This window comes from Triturus cristatus, chromosome 6 (genome assembly GCF_964204655.1).
Source record: "Triturus cristatus chromosome 6, aTriCri1.1, whole genome shotgun sequence".
NCBI classification, from domain to species: Eukaryota; Metazoa; Chordata; class Amphibia; order Caudata; family Salamandridae; genus Triturus; species Triturus cristatus.
The window spans coordinates 1,831,682,217-1,831,697,340 of NC_140589.1; the positions used below are offsets into that span (position 1 = coordinate 1,831,682,217).

The window sequence follows — 15,124 nt, forward strand, 5'->3', positions numbered from 1 at the left end:
TTCTTGCCCTCCAACCCCAGAAAACCTTTCTGCAGAAGGACACCTTCACAATGCTTATGCTGGCCTACATATTGTATGCTCTAGATGTGGGCAGTTGGATGGGGCCCTTAGACTTGCAGGATTCATATTTTCATATTTCTCTTTTGAAGTCCCACTGGTGTTCTATGCGGTTCGCTGTGAGCCAGGAGCATTTTCAGTTTTCCATGCTCCCCTTCGGTCTCACCAGCTCCTCTTGGGTGTTCACAAAAGGGATGACGAGGGTCGCTGCCCATTTTCAGAAGTCATGGTTACCTGTATTCCTGTACCTCAATGTCATGGTTTCCTCAGCCATTTGTTGACCACCCCCCGGACAAAGGCAGATCTCTGGACATTGTTGGGATTCACCAGAGTTTGAGCGATCTAGGATACAGCGGAGTTCAGAACTTTTCCTCTACAGGAACGCATCCAGGACATTCGGGCTATTATAGCAATGTTTCAGGCTCAACCCTGGATCATGGTAAAAGCAGCTCTGAGATATCTTGGCCTTGTGTCAGGTACCTAATGCATGCTCTAAAATAGATTGTAAGTTTACAGTGTGCCCAGCATGGAACATTCTTTTCAGACACATCCTGGTTTCAGAGGACCTGGTTTTTGATTTGCACTGGTGGCGGCTGGCCTAGATACCAAGTGTTCCAGCAGCAGACTCCTCTCCCTTTCCCATTCTGTGATGGTGTTCATGTCACTGCTGTGCTATCTGGAGGAGGTGGAGAACAGGGCACTCTTGTGCCTGTCGAAGGGTTGGTCCAAATCATTCTGCTGGTGCAGCAGGCAGTTCGTCTAGCTGTGAATGTCTTAATGTTGTCCATCAAGGGGAGCCTTTGTTATATTCCATATAGGTACCTTATATAGGCGCAGGTAACATCACAACCTTTCACCTATATTCTTCCCTACATTACATACATAACGGTTCTTAGGCACTGACCTTTTACCTAGATACTACACAGCATTCAGAACACTGGTTTTTCCCTAGTTCGAATCTCATACATTATGCATGAGGCTTCTTGAAAGCACAGCAGGATTGACATCTCCTGCATAATATCTCTGTATAAAGTTCAGGGCCGACGTCATCCTTTTGGCCTGACACAGTAACACAGCAAGGTAGGACCCCTGGGGAGACCTGTGGGTATATACATGATGTCTTGCTTAGAGAAACAGAGGAGACCGTGACTTCCCAGCTGACACACTGACCAGAGACGCTGAGGCTCCTACATGCAGACGCTCCAGCTAGCAGTGGTCTAACATCCCTCGTGGGGTGTCCGACTCGAGACCAGGACAGGGTCCCACATTCTCTAATTCTCTGGTAATGGGGTGGACTAGATCCTAGAGGGATTCTTGGCATAAACACCTACACTGATGCTAGGTACATTTAGGTACATCTAGTTAGTGAGACATTGTAGGAGTAGTTACTTATTGCCATGTATTTTATATACTTGTATATATTCATGATTACTGCAAAATGGTAGCGCTGTACCATCCTTTTACTTTCGTAGTACTCCTAACCATATATCTCTGCTACTGTCTAATGGTTGTTTCAGCTCATCTATTCTACACTAGAATAACAACTGTTCAATAAATTCTTATTGAAACGCCCAGACTGTTTATTCTGTGTATCTCTGAGACAAACTAAGTGAGCACGAGTGACTGAGCGAAAAGTAGTACATTGTTTCCACGAGCCTGGGAGATCAGGGTTGTCATGTTCTGAAGTTGCTAAAAACTATTCTCTCCCCGATAAGATGAGATTTTAGTGGCACTGTGAGCTAGCTAATACAGACAGGCTAACGTATCCGTTGGTGGTGCACGGAATCAGTCTGTCACCGAATCCATAGTTTGTTATCCGAAACGCGCAGATCCTGTATAGGTAATATAGGAACTACACAACACCTTGTTCAGGTTCTCACAGACCTCACTGCCACCATGGGGTATGTCCTAAAGGAGGGTAGACTGGGGTCCTGAGTGCTGCACCAGGAGCCTTTGTAGCTCTGCAGGAAGTTAAAGCACCAGGGCATTTTCTTGATCACATATCACCTACCAGGCCCCCTGAATGCCATAGCAAATGAACTAAGCAGAGGGCATCTGGTAGATCATGAGTGTTATCTGCATTCTTAGGTGGTGCAGGCTGGCTTCCCGCCGTAGAGTGAACCTAAGCTAGATCTTTTTGTCACTGTTGAACAGGCAGTTTCAACACATTTGCTTATTGGAGTTTCTGCAAAAGACATGATTAAGAGATGCTTTCCTGCTGGGAATGAACACAAGACTCTTTTACACCTTCCCACCTCTGCCTTTCCAGCTGCACGTTCTGAAGAAGATAAAGAACAAGAACAGGCAGGTTTAGGTAATCCTTCTGTTGTCTGATTGTACCAGACCAGTGTGGTAACCTGAACTCCTGGGCATGAACATTTTTCATACCAACACAACCAGAAAATCGGGGGAGGTAGAGGTTTACCCTCCTTACTGTATATAGTTTCACAAAATTCGAGTATATCGGGGAAAAAACTAACCTATGGGGGAACTAGGATTCAACTAAAGTTTGTTGTAATCACCTTACTAGGAAAAATACTCTTTCTAGAGACCCCTCACCCACCAGGGTTCTCCCTAGGTGGCATGCTTCATCACTGGGGTTCCTCTATCCTCTACGGATTGAGGCTTGCTGCAACTTGCGAACTGCGTAGGAGCACTTAGTTATGGACTATGTGAGGTGCAGTGATGTGGAGTGGAAGGAAGACAAGTCTTAAAAATACCTAACGAGTGAGCTACTATTTTATTACATCCCCCTGCTGGTATGGTTAAAATCAGGGGTTAATACCAGGCAGAAACCTGACCTTAATTAATTTGGGTCCCCTAGTATTGCGTCTGTGTCAACATGTTTCGAGCTGTCCCCTACAAGCTGTTCATCAGGTCTACACGGGTCCAGCCCCGTGTGTACAACTCCTAATAAATATAATGAGGATACAGTGAATTGCACACCTAATGTGTATTCTACTATGCGGTCTCCAGGGTCAGAAGTAGGTAACGAAACAAGAGGCATGCTTTGATGAAGGTGTGACTACAAGCCCCTCTACCCCTGTTGACAATGAGGCAATTGTTTTCCCTAAATAGAAATACGGAGTATCATTAAGTAACCTTATGTATTTTGTGTATACACATCAGCTGTACACTTCACTGTATCCTCATTATAGGATTTATTAGGAGTGGTACGCACAGGGCTTTGGGACACAGAGTGCCTGTTCTTGATATCAGCTGGGCTGTGGTGTGGGCTCAGTGCATATGTTAACGAAGCCCTAATGCCTTGACAAACATGGTCCAGTGGAAAGGACAATTCGCTTGCTCGGTCTTGCGGGACTTTTTGGTTTGAAACCACTCCACAGACCCTTCACCTGAGGGAGGAATTGCTTTGGTATATTTTTTAAGGTGAGGAATCTGTGGTTAAAGGTATCCATCAGAGGAAAGTTACTTATCTTCAGTAACTCTTTCTGATGCATACTCTGTCTAACCACATATTCCTCACTGGCCTCCCTCCGTCACACCTGTGGAGTGGCCTTTTTTTAAACCTCTAAAAAGTCCCAGGTTATTACTCGCCACACTGTAACCAAGAATTGTTCATCCTCCACATCTGACTGTGCCGAAAGTTGAAAGATAAGAAACTAACATCAGCGTGCACAGATGGCACTTATATGCGGCTTGGCGCTACCGCTTCTGGAGTGGAACGGATCCATTGTGGAGCCGCACAACACTGCCTATCGGCCCATAGGAGCACTGCTGTGATCTGGCATACTTTGCACTCAATAAATAAAATGTAACTTAACATGACACTGCAATCTTATTTGGGAAGAACACCTATTTATTTACTGTGTTAAGAAGCGTTCTATAAATAATAGTTCTTAATGGCGCTTACTTGGCTGATCTGTAACATACTTGTATTTTCTTCTTCTAGATGCGAAAATCTTTGCAAGAAACAGTTCATTCTTTTAAAGTCACTAATGAAGAATTGTCCTCAAAAGGAACGTATAATGTGCAGGACATGAGTATCTGTGATGCCTCCTGCAAGGTATGTTTTAATAAAAAATGTAATGTCTATAAATATTTATAATGTAATCATTGTAATGATCTAGGAGCAAGCTTCAAGGTTAGATGACGGTGACGAGAAGTTGACAACTGTTGACTCTGAGCTCTGTGCTCTCACACAACCATAGCGTTCTTCATCCTCACACCTGCTCTAACTGGATGTCATTCACTCCAGTGAGCCATCACACCATTATATCCCAACTATTTTTAAACTCAAACTTTATTGCAGTTTAGTACAGATATGAACGTCAACAAAAGGGAATTGAAGCATTGTATAGTTATCGTAATAATGAAATCCAATACCCTGCCTCCGCAGTCTCTGTTATGACCTTTTTTTAGCTCTCTGTCCTCTAGCTAGGTTCCAGATTTTTGCAAAACTGCTCTTATTCCAATCCTGAAATAATCAACCCTGGATTCAACAATTTTATCCAACTATCGCCTATGATCTTTCTACCAGCTATCGGTAAAATCATTGAGAGATGTCAATACTCCACTTTCAAAATATATTGAGGAAAAAGAACAAAAGTTACTTACCTGTAATCTATGGTTCTCCAGTATTGGTATCTTTCATAGATTCACATGCCTGAATCATTCCCCGTCATCGGAGTGGGAGACCCATGGTACGTAAAAATAGCAAAATACATGCATATAGAAACCATATCATTGGTAACCTATAACCAGGAAGTAAAGTAGCCAGAAGTCAAAAGGAAAAAATCCTCCACTTTCATGACTCGTCCAAGTCATTATATATAGTCCAAACTACAGCCAATCAGCCGACCGCACCCTCCAGAATGTTCTCCTCAGAGGCTCAGGCTCTCAGATTTTCTGGCACAAGTGTGATCCAGAGTGAAAAGAGCATAGAAGAGCCTCTGAGGGGAGGTGGGTGGGTTGCATGTGAATCTATGAAAGATACCAATACTGGAGAACCACAGATTACAGGTAAGTAACTTTTGTTCTTCTCCAGTATTGCGGTATTTTTCATAGATTCACATGCCTGAATCAGAGTAGAGAGCAGTAATTCCATAACAATACTAGTGAGATTATCATCACACCATAAGCATATGCATATCACAGGCAATATGCAATTACAGATATAGATAGATATATATATATATATATATATATAATCTACTGGCGGTCGGCAGTAGATAGTTATAGGGCGCTCAGCTCCTACCCTGAAAGTCTCGGGGGGATTCGTCAAGCGAAGGCCGAGAAAACAGGGGGGTCCCAAAACGCGTTTTCCCCATGCCTTTTCCCATAGGACATTTAGTCGAAGGTACAGCCCGAACGGCTGAACAGAATTACTTGAAATTTGGCAAAGAGGTAGTCCTCAGGTCAGGGATGTACCTTTTGCATATATGGAGTCAATCTGTTCAGTAGTTCCTGAGAAAATTGCAGTTAAAGTACATAAATAGCTATAGCCGCGCACCGTGCGCGAGCGTAATTCTGATTGGTGGTTACATGTCAGTCAACGTTCGAATCGGTCGAAATCAGGAAGTGTCGGCTGCCATTTTGTTTGTTTTGAGTGCGAGAGTGAAAAAGGAAGGTGGCCAACGTGAAAAGGGGGCAGGGTAGAGAGTTCCTGACCCCCTAGCCCTTATAAGGGGGTTCCTGAAGGACCCCGAAGGCAGAAAAAAACATTTTAATTTTTTTTTTTTAAATCGCGGGGTGCGCGCACCGTGCGCGCACTGTGAAAAACCATTAAAAAAAAATTATGTAGTTTATTGTAAAATAAATATATAAAAAATATAATAATAAATACATAACTTGGCATTAAAAAACCGTACAAATTCACTGAAAAAAACATAGGTTTCACACATGTTATAGTTAGGTGGACATTTCACTCGTAAAAAACCAATGAAATTCCCCCGTTATAGTTAGTTCAGATAACTATAACTCGCGCGACCGCCACTCTATCAAAAGGATGATGTCCTCAGTGATGTCATGAGTGATGCCACTGACCATGTCATGAGTGATGTAATATGTGACGTCATGAGCAGTGGATTGCGGGCGCGCGAGTTATAGTTATCTGAACTAACTATAACGGGGGAATTTCATTGGTTTTTTACGACTGAAATGTCCACCTAACTATAACATGTGTGAAACCTATGGTTTTTTAAGTGAAAATATATATATATATATATATATATATATATATATACACGTAAACAATCGTAGAAAATCTGTATGCAAGAAAATAGCAAAGAGGAGGGGGGGAAGAACAGAGGCTCACCTTATTTAAATAGATTACGGAGAACCAGACGTGTCTGCATCGCTGGGAGCTTCCAGACAGTAGTGCTTGGTAAAGGTGTGCCTGCTGGACCACGAAGCAGCTCTGCAGATTTGATGAAGAGGCACACCAGCAAAGAGAGCGGTAGAGGAAGAGATTGCTCTAGTAGAATGTGCTCTCGGAGTTGTTTGTAATGGTCTGCCTGCATGCTGATGACAGAAACAAATTACAGCAGAAATCCAACGAGCAATGGACTATTTGGATATCGGGTATCCTGTACGCATCTTTCCATAAGATCAGATTTCCGTATTGAAGATGTCCTCTGCAAATAGAATTTTAGACACCTCTTGACATCAAGAGTATGCAAATCCCTTTCCACAGGCGATTGAGGATTAGGAAAAAAAGTCTTTAAAATGACCGGTTTGTTGAGATGGAAGTCCGAAGGAACTTTAGGCATAAAAATTGGGTTAGTGCGAAGCAATACCGAGTCCTTGGTGAATTGAAGGAAAGGCGGTTTAATAGTGAAGGCTTGAATATCACTGACCCGCCTAGCCGATGTGAGAGCCAACAGCAGAGACACTTTCCCTGAAAGAAACTTCAAATCTGACTTATGAATAGGTTCAAAGGGGTGTCGCATGAGTTGTGAGAGCACAACGTTAAGATGCCAGGATGGAGGTGGACGGCAGATGGGAGGAAACATGCAAAACCATCCTTTGAAGAACTGCTGAATGACCCTAGAGGAGTAAAAAGTGTTGGAACCATCCTATCGGAATCTTGAAATATCCTCTACGAATACTTTAAGAGTAGAATGGGAAAGGCCTGATCTCGCCAAATGTAAAAAGAAAGGCAAAATTTGTTCCGGTTTTGCATGGATTGGATGAATGTTGGCGGCTTGACACCACAGGCAAAATCGTTTACATTTGAGCCTGTATGTCTTTATTGTGGAAGGCGCTCTAGCATTGGCCAAGAGTTCCCTACAGTCCGAAGGAATGTTTTTAAGTGAGCGAATTCAAGGTGTTCAGGCGCCGGGCCGCTAAGCGCAGAGATGCAGGATCAGGGTGGCAGATCTGTCCGTTCTGAATGGATAGAAGGTTCAGTATTGGTTGCAACTGAATGGGATCGTATTCGGAGAGGAGGAGGAGTTCGGTGAACCAGAACTGGCGAGGCCACCTGGGAGCTATGAGTATTAGCCGACAAGGCTCCTTCATTTTCCAGAGAACCCTGGGAACCAACAGTATCCATGGAAAAGCGTAGGCATAGATCTGTGACCAGTTCATCAAAAACGCATTCCCGCACGATCCTTTGTGGGGAAGCCAGCTTGCGAAGAATGGGCATTTGCGGTTCTGACTGGTCGCGAACAAGTCCAGATCGGATCGACCCCACTTCTGAAAAATACAATCCAAAGTTGGTTGATGGAGCTCCCACTCGAGATTGGAAACACTCGACCTGCTAAGGGAATCCGCGAGGATGTTTGAAACTCCTGGGACATGGATTGCTGTCAGACTTATCCGAAGTCGCATCGCCCAATCCCAAATTTGCTGGGCTTTATGAGACAGTAAAACGGATCTTGTCCCTCCTTGTTTGTTCTAGTAGTGCATACTTGTCCGTTCGGATCAACACCGATGCTCCGAGAATGATGGTGCGAAAAGACTTTAGGGCCAGGAAGATAGCTAGCATCTCTAAGAGGTTGATATGCCAAGTCCGTTGTTGAACATCCCATTTGCCGCTGACGGTGAGCCCTTGCAGGTGTGCTCCCCATCCTTCGAGGGAGGCGTCCGTGGTGATGACGAAACTTGGAGCTTCCACTAGAAATGAGCAGCCTGCTGTCACGTTCTTTTTGCAAGTCCACCATCGTAAAGCTTCCCATATCTGAGAATTGATGAGATCGTCGAAGGATCCCGAAACCTGTAACCACTGTTTGTTGAGCTCCTCTTGCAGAGATGGCAGTTGGGGACCAGGGGAATGCAGGATGAAAGCATCCCCAGAAGTGACTTGAACTGCCGGACGGAAACGTACTTTCTTGATCGCAGTAGTTGGGCGACCTTGCAAAGTTTCAGCTGCCTTTCGTTTGAGACAGAGTGTTTATGGTGGCTCCCAAGAACGTTCTCCTTTGCGATGGAATGAGGTGAGACTTGTCGAAATTGACCGAGAGGCCCAGAGATTAGAAAAGAGACAGACATCTCGGAGTATGGGCGTTTGCGATTGTGAAAGAATTCGCCTTGATAAGGCAATCGTCTAAATAAGGAAAATTTTGTATTCCCTCCAGTCGAAGGTGTGCTGCCACCGGTGCTAAGACCTTGGTAAAGACACGGGGCGCAGAACGTAGTCCGAAAGGAAGGACTTTGACCTGGAAGTCCCTGCCAGCCACTCTGAACCTCAAGAACTTTGTGTCTGGTGAGAATTGGTAAATGAAAATAAGCGTCTTGGAGGTCGAGGGTGGTAACGTAATCCCCCGCCGTGAGGAGTTTAAGGATTTCTTGAAGAGTCAGCATCCTAAAGGATAACTTTTTTAGATATTTGTTGAGGTAGCGAAGATCTAAAATGGGACGCCATTCTCCCGATTTCTTTTTTTATTAGAAAAAATCTGGAATAGAAACCGGTTCCTCTTTGCAACTGAAGAACTACTTCGATGAATCCTTTTCGTAACATCAAATTTATTTGAGAAAAAAGTTTTGTGAGCTGGAGGTGGTCCTTTGGGAGGAGAATTCGGAGGAAGTTTTACAAACTCTAGAACATGGCCTCTGGCCACTATGTCCAAGACCCATTTGTCTGTTATAGCTGACCAGTTTGAGTAAAAACAGGAGATTCTTCCTCCAACTTTTAAAGGGGTAAGCGGTAGAGCAGGTGGCAGTTGTCACTGCTTCTTAGATGTATCACGTCCGCGGTAGGAAGACTTTCTTCTGTTTTGTCAATAAGAGGTAATTGGTTATTGCCTGAAGGATTGTTGGCGCTGAGAAGAGTAACGTTGGTTACTCTGATAGGACTGGTATTGTCTTTGCTGATTATAGCCTCCTCGACCAGAGAAGGATCCACCGCCTCTAGCGCCACGAAAAGGCAGTTTCCGAAATTGATGAGTACCGAGAGATCTTGCTGTCTCTGTATCCTTTTTAATGGCCTGGAGGGCCTCGTCAACATGCTGACCAAAAAGACTCGCCGTCAAAAGGCATATCAATTATTTTAGCCTGAACCTCCTGGCAAAATTATGTAGCTTTTAGCCAGCCCTGTCGCTGCAGGACTGCGGCACCTGCCAGTTGTCGAAAACCTGTAGACGCAACATCCACAGCCGAATCAATCTCAGCCGAGATTCGTTCCCCCTCCTGAAGAATTTTGACCGCCTCAGGCTTAGAGGGCGCCCAGGCAACATGTCGATGTAGGGAGAAATGTCCGACCACATCTGTCTATCGTATCGCCCTAAGATAGCCAGTGAATTAGCTGCACGGACGGTCGTTGCTGCCACGGTCGAAACTTTCTTCCCAATAGCATCCAGACGTCTCCCATCCCGATCAGGAGGAGCTGACAGCGGAGAGGAGGGATTCCGCACTCGTCGTTGAGCTGCTTGGGCGATAACGGAATCTGCCTTTGGCTGACCTATCAGACATGCTGGCGAATTGTCTGGTGCCTTGTATTTCATCTCGAGGCAGGGCAAGACCGCAGGAATAGAAGCAGGAGCTTTCATAACCTTTAGTCCTTCCTGCCAAATAAAGTCAATAATAGGAATGGACCGTATTTGTTTCCTCGGCTGATCTTTAAAATCGTAAAGGAAACAATCATCCTTCTTTGTTTCCATAGGAAGTAGGAACCGTTGCGTTGCCCTCTCCATGAGAAGATGAAAACCTCCGATGTTAACTGGAGGAGAGTCAACCTGGAGCAGGAGTAGATGGAGACGGAGTTTGTATCTGTTAGTCGTCCCATTCCGTAAGAAGCGATCTGTCATCCAGTTCTCCTTCCTCCATATCGTCATCCGTGGTGTGAGCGTCCTGTGAGTGATGCGAAGGTACCGGAGAATGTGGTTTGGGCGACCTCAATACTGATGAAGATTGAGGAACAGGTGTAGGTGGTATCGAAGAAGCCGATTCAGATGGAGGGAAACTGCGATAATTATCGTCCAACATGTATTGCAGATTATTTAGAAGAGCCAAAGGCATTTGGGCCGCAGGAATTGGATCTGGAGCTGAAGGAACAGTCTCCTCGCAGAGATAATCTTCTTGATCCACATCTTGGTATTTAATGAAGGGCTCCTGGCAGTACGAAACCTATCACCCTCATCCTCTCCATAATCCAGCAACTGCTCAAGTAACACAAGAGGAACCTTAGAAGGGGAGGTGTGAATTGGAGAGAGAACTTCCAGGAAGATCCACATGTTTGTAGCAAGCAAGGCATTGCTGTCGACGGAGGCAACCGTGTAGACGGTGTCGTAGACGATGTAGACTATGTTGTGGGCGTAGACGAAGACCAAACCTGAAGAGCCGTGCATGAAGACAATTGTAGCGTCGACGAGGTAGTCGTTGAAGAGGCGAATGTCGATGAAGTGATCGTTGACAAGACAGCCCTCGACGACGAGGCAGCCGTCGACGAGACTCTTTTAATCTTCGTCGTCGAAGGTAGATCTCACCTCCTTCACCTCAGAAGACTGTAATGTCCAGATTTTCAGCCCTTTACACGAAAGATACTGACCACTGTCTGGCTTACTACAATGGGCATATTCCTTCTTGCGGCTATATCTCTCACTCGGTGTGAAACGGACACCAGCACTGCTTAAGATTCGGAATGTAGGGAGGAAACTCTCTAGCAGTCCAGAATAACATTGCCGGTGTAATCATTGAACATAGTTGCGTTCTTATATCTCCAATACCCTTCGGACCCTACACCAACCCTTCCGGGTTCTCCATCCATGTCAACAACAGCTTCCAGAAATCTTTTTTCTTAGACTTTTTTCCTAATAAATCCATCCTGGACATATACACAAGGGATTCCAGCCATTCAGAGTGCTGTGTCAGTTTACTGCACACCCATTTATGACAAATCTCTCTTCTTGCTAGTAGCATTGCATAAAACAGCAAGTTTCTGGTGAGACCCGTAAAATCATCCCCCACTCCAAAGATGACCAAAGACAGGCTTACCTTTATTTGCTGACCCAAAATACCTGACATTGAAGTTTCCTCTCTATCCCAAAAGCCTCTGATCGCGGGGCACTGATAAAACATGTACACATCCGTCGCCTTTTCTAAACCACATTTAGCACAGCTGGTTCGACTCCCGTTCCCCATCTTTTATAGCTTTTCGGGTGATATATATGCCCTGTGGAGCGAAAAAAGGTCTTACCTTCTTAAAAAAGCAGGTTTGACAGTGAGGTAAAGTGTGCACATAGATACTTGCCAAATATTCTGCAGTTGCTCCCTCGGCAAGTAAGTTCCCCACAGTTCCTCAGCCAGCGTAAACTCTCCGTCCATAGTCTCCATAAGGTGTCAGTACCAGATTGCTACTTACCTGTTTTCAGTAGGTTTTGTTACCAGTTGCTCCTCTAATATGTTTCCAACGCCAAGTGACTGTTTTCTACTTTGCTCCCAGCTTTTTAATTGTATATATTTAAACTTTGAAAGTGTACCTTTCGTCAGCCCGTTAAGATCTTGCCAGGGTAGCATATTTCCATCCCTGGTCAGATCCCCCCCAGATTTTTAGGTTAGTTTTTAATGGGCGCCGCCAGTTTCTCGTCTAGGCACTCCGGTGTCCCTGGTGAGTCCCAAACTGAAGCAAAGTAAGAGTAGTAATCCAATTTCGAAAGGCGTCTAATGTGATACCACATTTTCGCTGTCAATTGTAGCACCTTTACTTTGATTTATTATTATTATTATTTTTTTTTAATTTAGGGTCACAAAATTTAAAAAGGAAGCCGTCTGGATCTACTCTGTATGATTTTAACATTGCTAAAAACATTGAACCTATTATAGAGCCATCTGGTGTCCTTGCGTAGTATTGTATATTTCTGCAATTTCATTTATATCTTGAACTATCTTTAACCCAAGATATCGCATTTCCCTTTTAATCTGGGGGTTGGTGCTTACTTGATTCCATATCATAATTTCTGTTTTATGCTCATTTACTGAGTACCCGGACACATCTCCAAATTCTGAAGCTATTCTTAAGATGGGTAGGCAAGGCAGTGCTGAGATCAGATGAGTACACAATTAGGTCGTCAGCATATAGCGCAACCTTTCTAACCCAGTTTCCCAGTTGAAAAGGGGGGATTTCACTTGCATTTCTAAGTCTAAAAGCAAAAGGCTCCATATAAAGTTTAAACAGGAGAGGGGAGAGAGGGCAACCCTGTCTTGTGCCCCTAAGTATCTTAAAAGGAGAGGATAACTTCCCATTCACTAAAACCCTTCCTATGGGTTCCTGATATATTAGCTGTATAGCTCTACAGAAATTGTCCCCGAAGTTGTATCTTTTTAATACAGCGAATAGATAAGACCATCTGACGTTATCAAAAGCTTTTGAAGCATCCAATGTTATTGCTAGAGGAATATTGAGGGATGTCGCTAGATCAATAGCCCCAATTAATTCATAAGTGAGTTTGTGCAGATACCTCCCCTTCACAAACCCTCTCTGATCTTCATGTATTGAATGTCCCGCAATTTTGGCTAGTCTACTAGCCAAGATTTTTGTGAAGATTTTATAGTCTGAATTTAAAAGTGATATTGGTCTGTACGACTCGCAAGCTGCCGGCTCTTTATCCGGTTTCAGAATAAGAATAACTGTGGCCTCATTCCAAGACTTCAGTAACTGCCTTCCTTGTTCTAGCACTTCACCCATAAATGTTGTCAAGATAGGGGACAGCACTTCTGCCAGAATTTTTTAAAGCTCCATGGGAATGCAATCCGGTCCGGCGGCTTTACCCCCTTTACTCAATTGAATAGCCTTGATTACTTCCTCCAGAGTAATCGCTTGATTTAAAAAATCTTGTTGGTTAAGGCCTATGGGTTGAATTGAATCTGCTAGCCAGCCCTGTATCTCGGTATCCAACGATCCTTCTTTCTCTTCTGTATATAAAATACGGAAAAACTCTTTAAAGACTTCGGTTTCGCTGTTTAAAATAGTATCGAGTGGTCTTCCTTGATCTCCTTAATTCTGTTTTTACTCAAGTCTGTCTTGACCTTCCAGGCTAGGAGTTTACTTGCTCCCTCTCCATATTCAAAGTGGGCTAGTTTGCTAGCATCCCACCTTTTTTTTTAACCCTTACTTGGAGAATCTCTGATAGTTGGTTTTTCAGTAACAACTGCATCTTTTCTAGTTCTACTTTTTTCTCCTGTCAGACTGGTCCTTTCAACTCAATATTCAATTGCTCAATTTTTTCCTCTAACCCTGTGGTTTCCCTTTTATACTGCTTGTTTCTATGGCAGGTTGCACTAGTGATCTTTCCTCTGATGAAGGGGTTTAGGGTATCCCAAACTATTGCGTTTGCAGCCGAGCCACTATTAATATCAATAAACTCCCGAACCTCTTCTTTCAGATTGCCCATTATCTCGCTATCGGCCAGTATTGTACGATCTAAAGTCCTCCTCCTTTCCTGACACCTGATGTTATTTTGTAATATTAAGAAAACTGTTGAGTGGTCTGAAATGTGGGCTGGCTTGTAATCTATATTTGAGATATCTTCTCTAAGGCTCCAATCTACTAAGAAGTAATCTATTCTAGACATGCTTCAATATTTTTTATTATGCAAAGATAAACCCTGTTGATTACCTGCTCTTTCTTTCCAAAGATCGCAGAGGGGGTGCTGCGTCATCATGGTTTTTAGGAGAGCTCGTGAGTTGGGTGTTGCTCTAGTTCTACTCGACTTATCTAATTTTGTAAGTCTAAAACCACATTAAAATCTCCTCCCATTATAATTGGGTCAGGGAATTCTAACAGGTTAATAAAGAGATTTTTTTAATGGTTCGCAATCATCCTGATTCGGACCATAATAGCCTACTAGCGTTAGTGCCTTATCAACTTTTACATCTGCAATAATCCACCTCCCTGCTTTGTCCACCCTCGATTTAGACACCCATATTTTCGCTTGTTTTTTCACAATTATGGCAACTTCTCTAACGTTCCCACTCTGATCTGTGCAAAGCACTTTGTGTACGCATCTTTGTTTTTTAAAAAGATCAACACATTCCTTTTTTATTAAATGTGTCTCCTGTAAGATGAGGATTTGGGCAGGGGAATCTCTAAGATATTGTAACATCCTATCCTTGTGACCCTTTACGCGCAACCCATTAACATTCCAAGTTAAAATTTGGATGGACATATCCTTACTATATTAGTACCAATTATTCTTTCTGAGGTGTTTGAGTATTTTTTTTTTTTTTAATTCCTCATATGCTCCCCACCCCGTGATATCCTACTTCTGCCCCTTACCCTGGAGAACCCACCCCTGCTTCTTCTTCTTGGACCTGATCTTAGTCCAAATTCTTCTTTTGCTCTGTTGATCCCAGTGAAACTAAAAACCCCCACCGGCACTCTTAATACTTTCTAATAACTCATCTGCTTCCCTTATGCTCCTTATGTGCATTTTGTTGTTGTTTATTATTCGGAGTTAGGCTGGGAATTTAAGTTGTACTGTTGCCCCTATTTTCCTAAAGTCGTCCATGCGTTTACCCAGCTCCCACTGTCTATCTAAGGTAACACGTGATCTTATTTCAAAGGAAAAGTCAGGTGCCTTTCAATGATTTTAACTTTAGTGCTGATGTGAGAATTGTCTCTTTCAGCGCAAATGTCTGAAAGTTGATAAGGATCTTTCTTGGTTTTACT

General features: G+C 43.6%; 1 protein-coding gene across 3 annotated transcripts in view; it reads left to right on the forward strand.

The window, feature by feature from the left end:
- Positions 1-15,124, forward strand: part of TMEM214 (transmembrane protein 214) — a 390,212-nt gene that overhangs the window by 228,583 nt on the left and 146,505 nt on the right. For all 3 annotated transcript variants that reach the window (XR_014963237.1, XM_085613232.1, XM_085613233.1), the window contains exon 12: positions 3,971-4,084. Coding sequence is in view for 2 of the 3 variants with exons in the window: in XM_085613232.1 (XP_085469358.1) it covers positions 3,971-4,084 (114 nt within the window). In the remaining variant the exon portion in view is untranslated. The remainder of the gene's footprint in view (positions 1-3,970; positions 4,085-15,124) is intronic.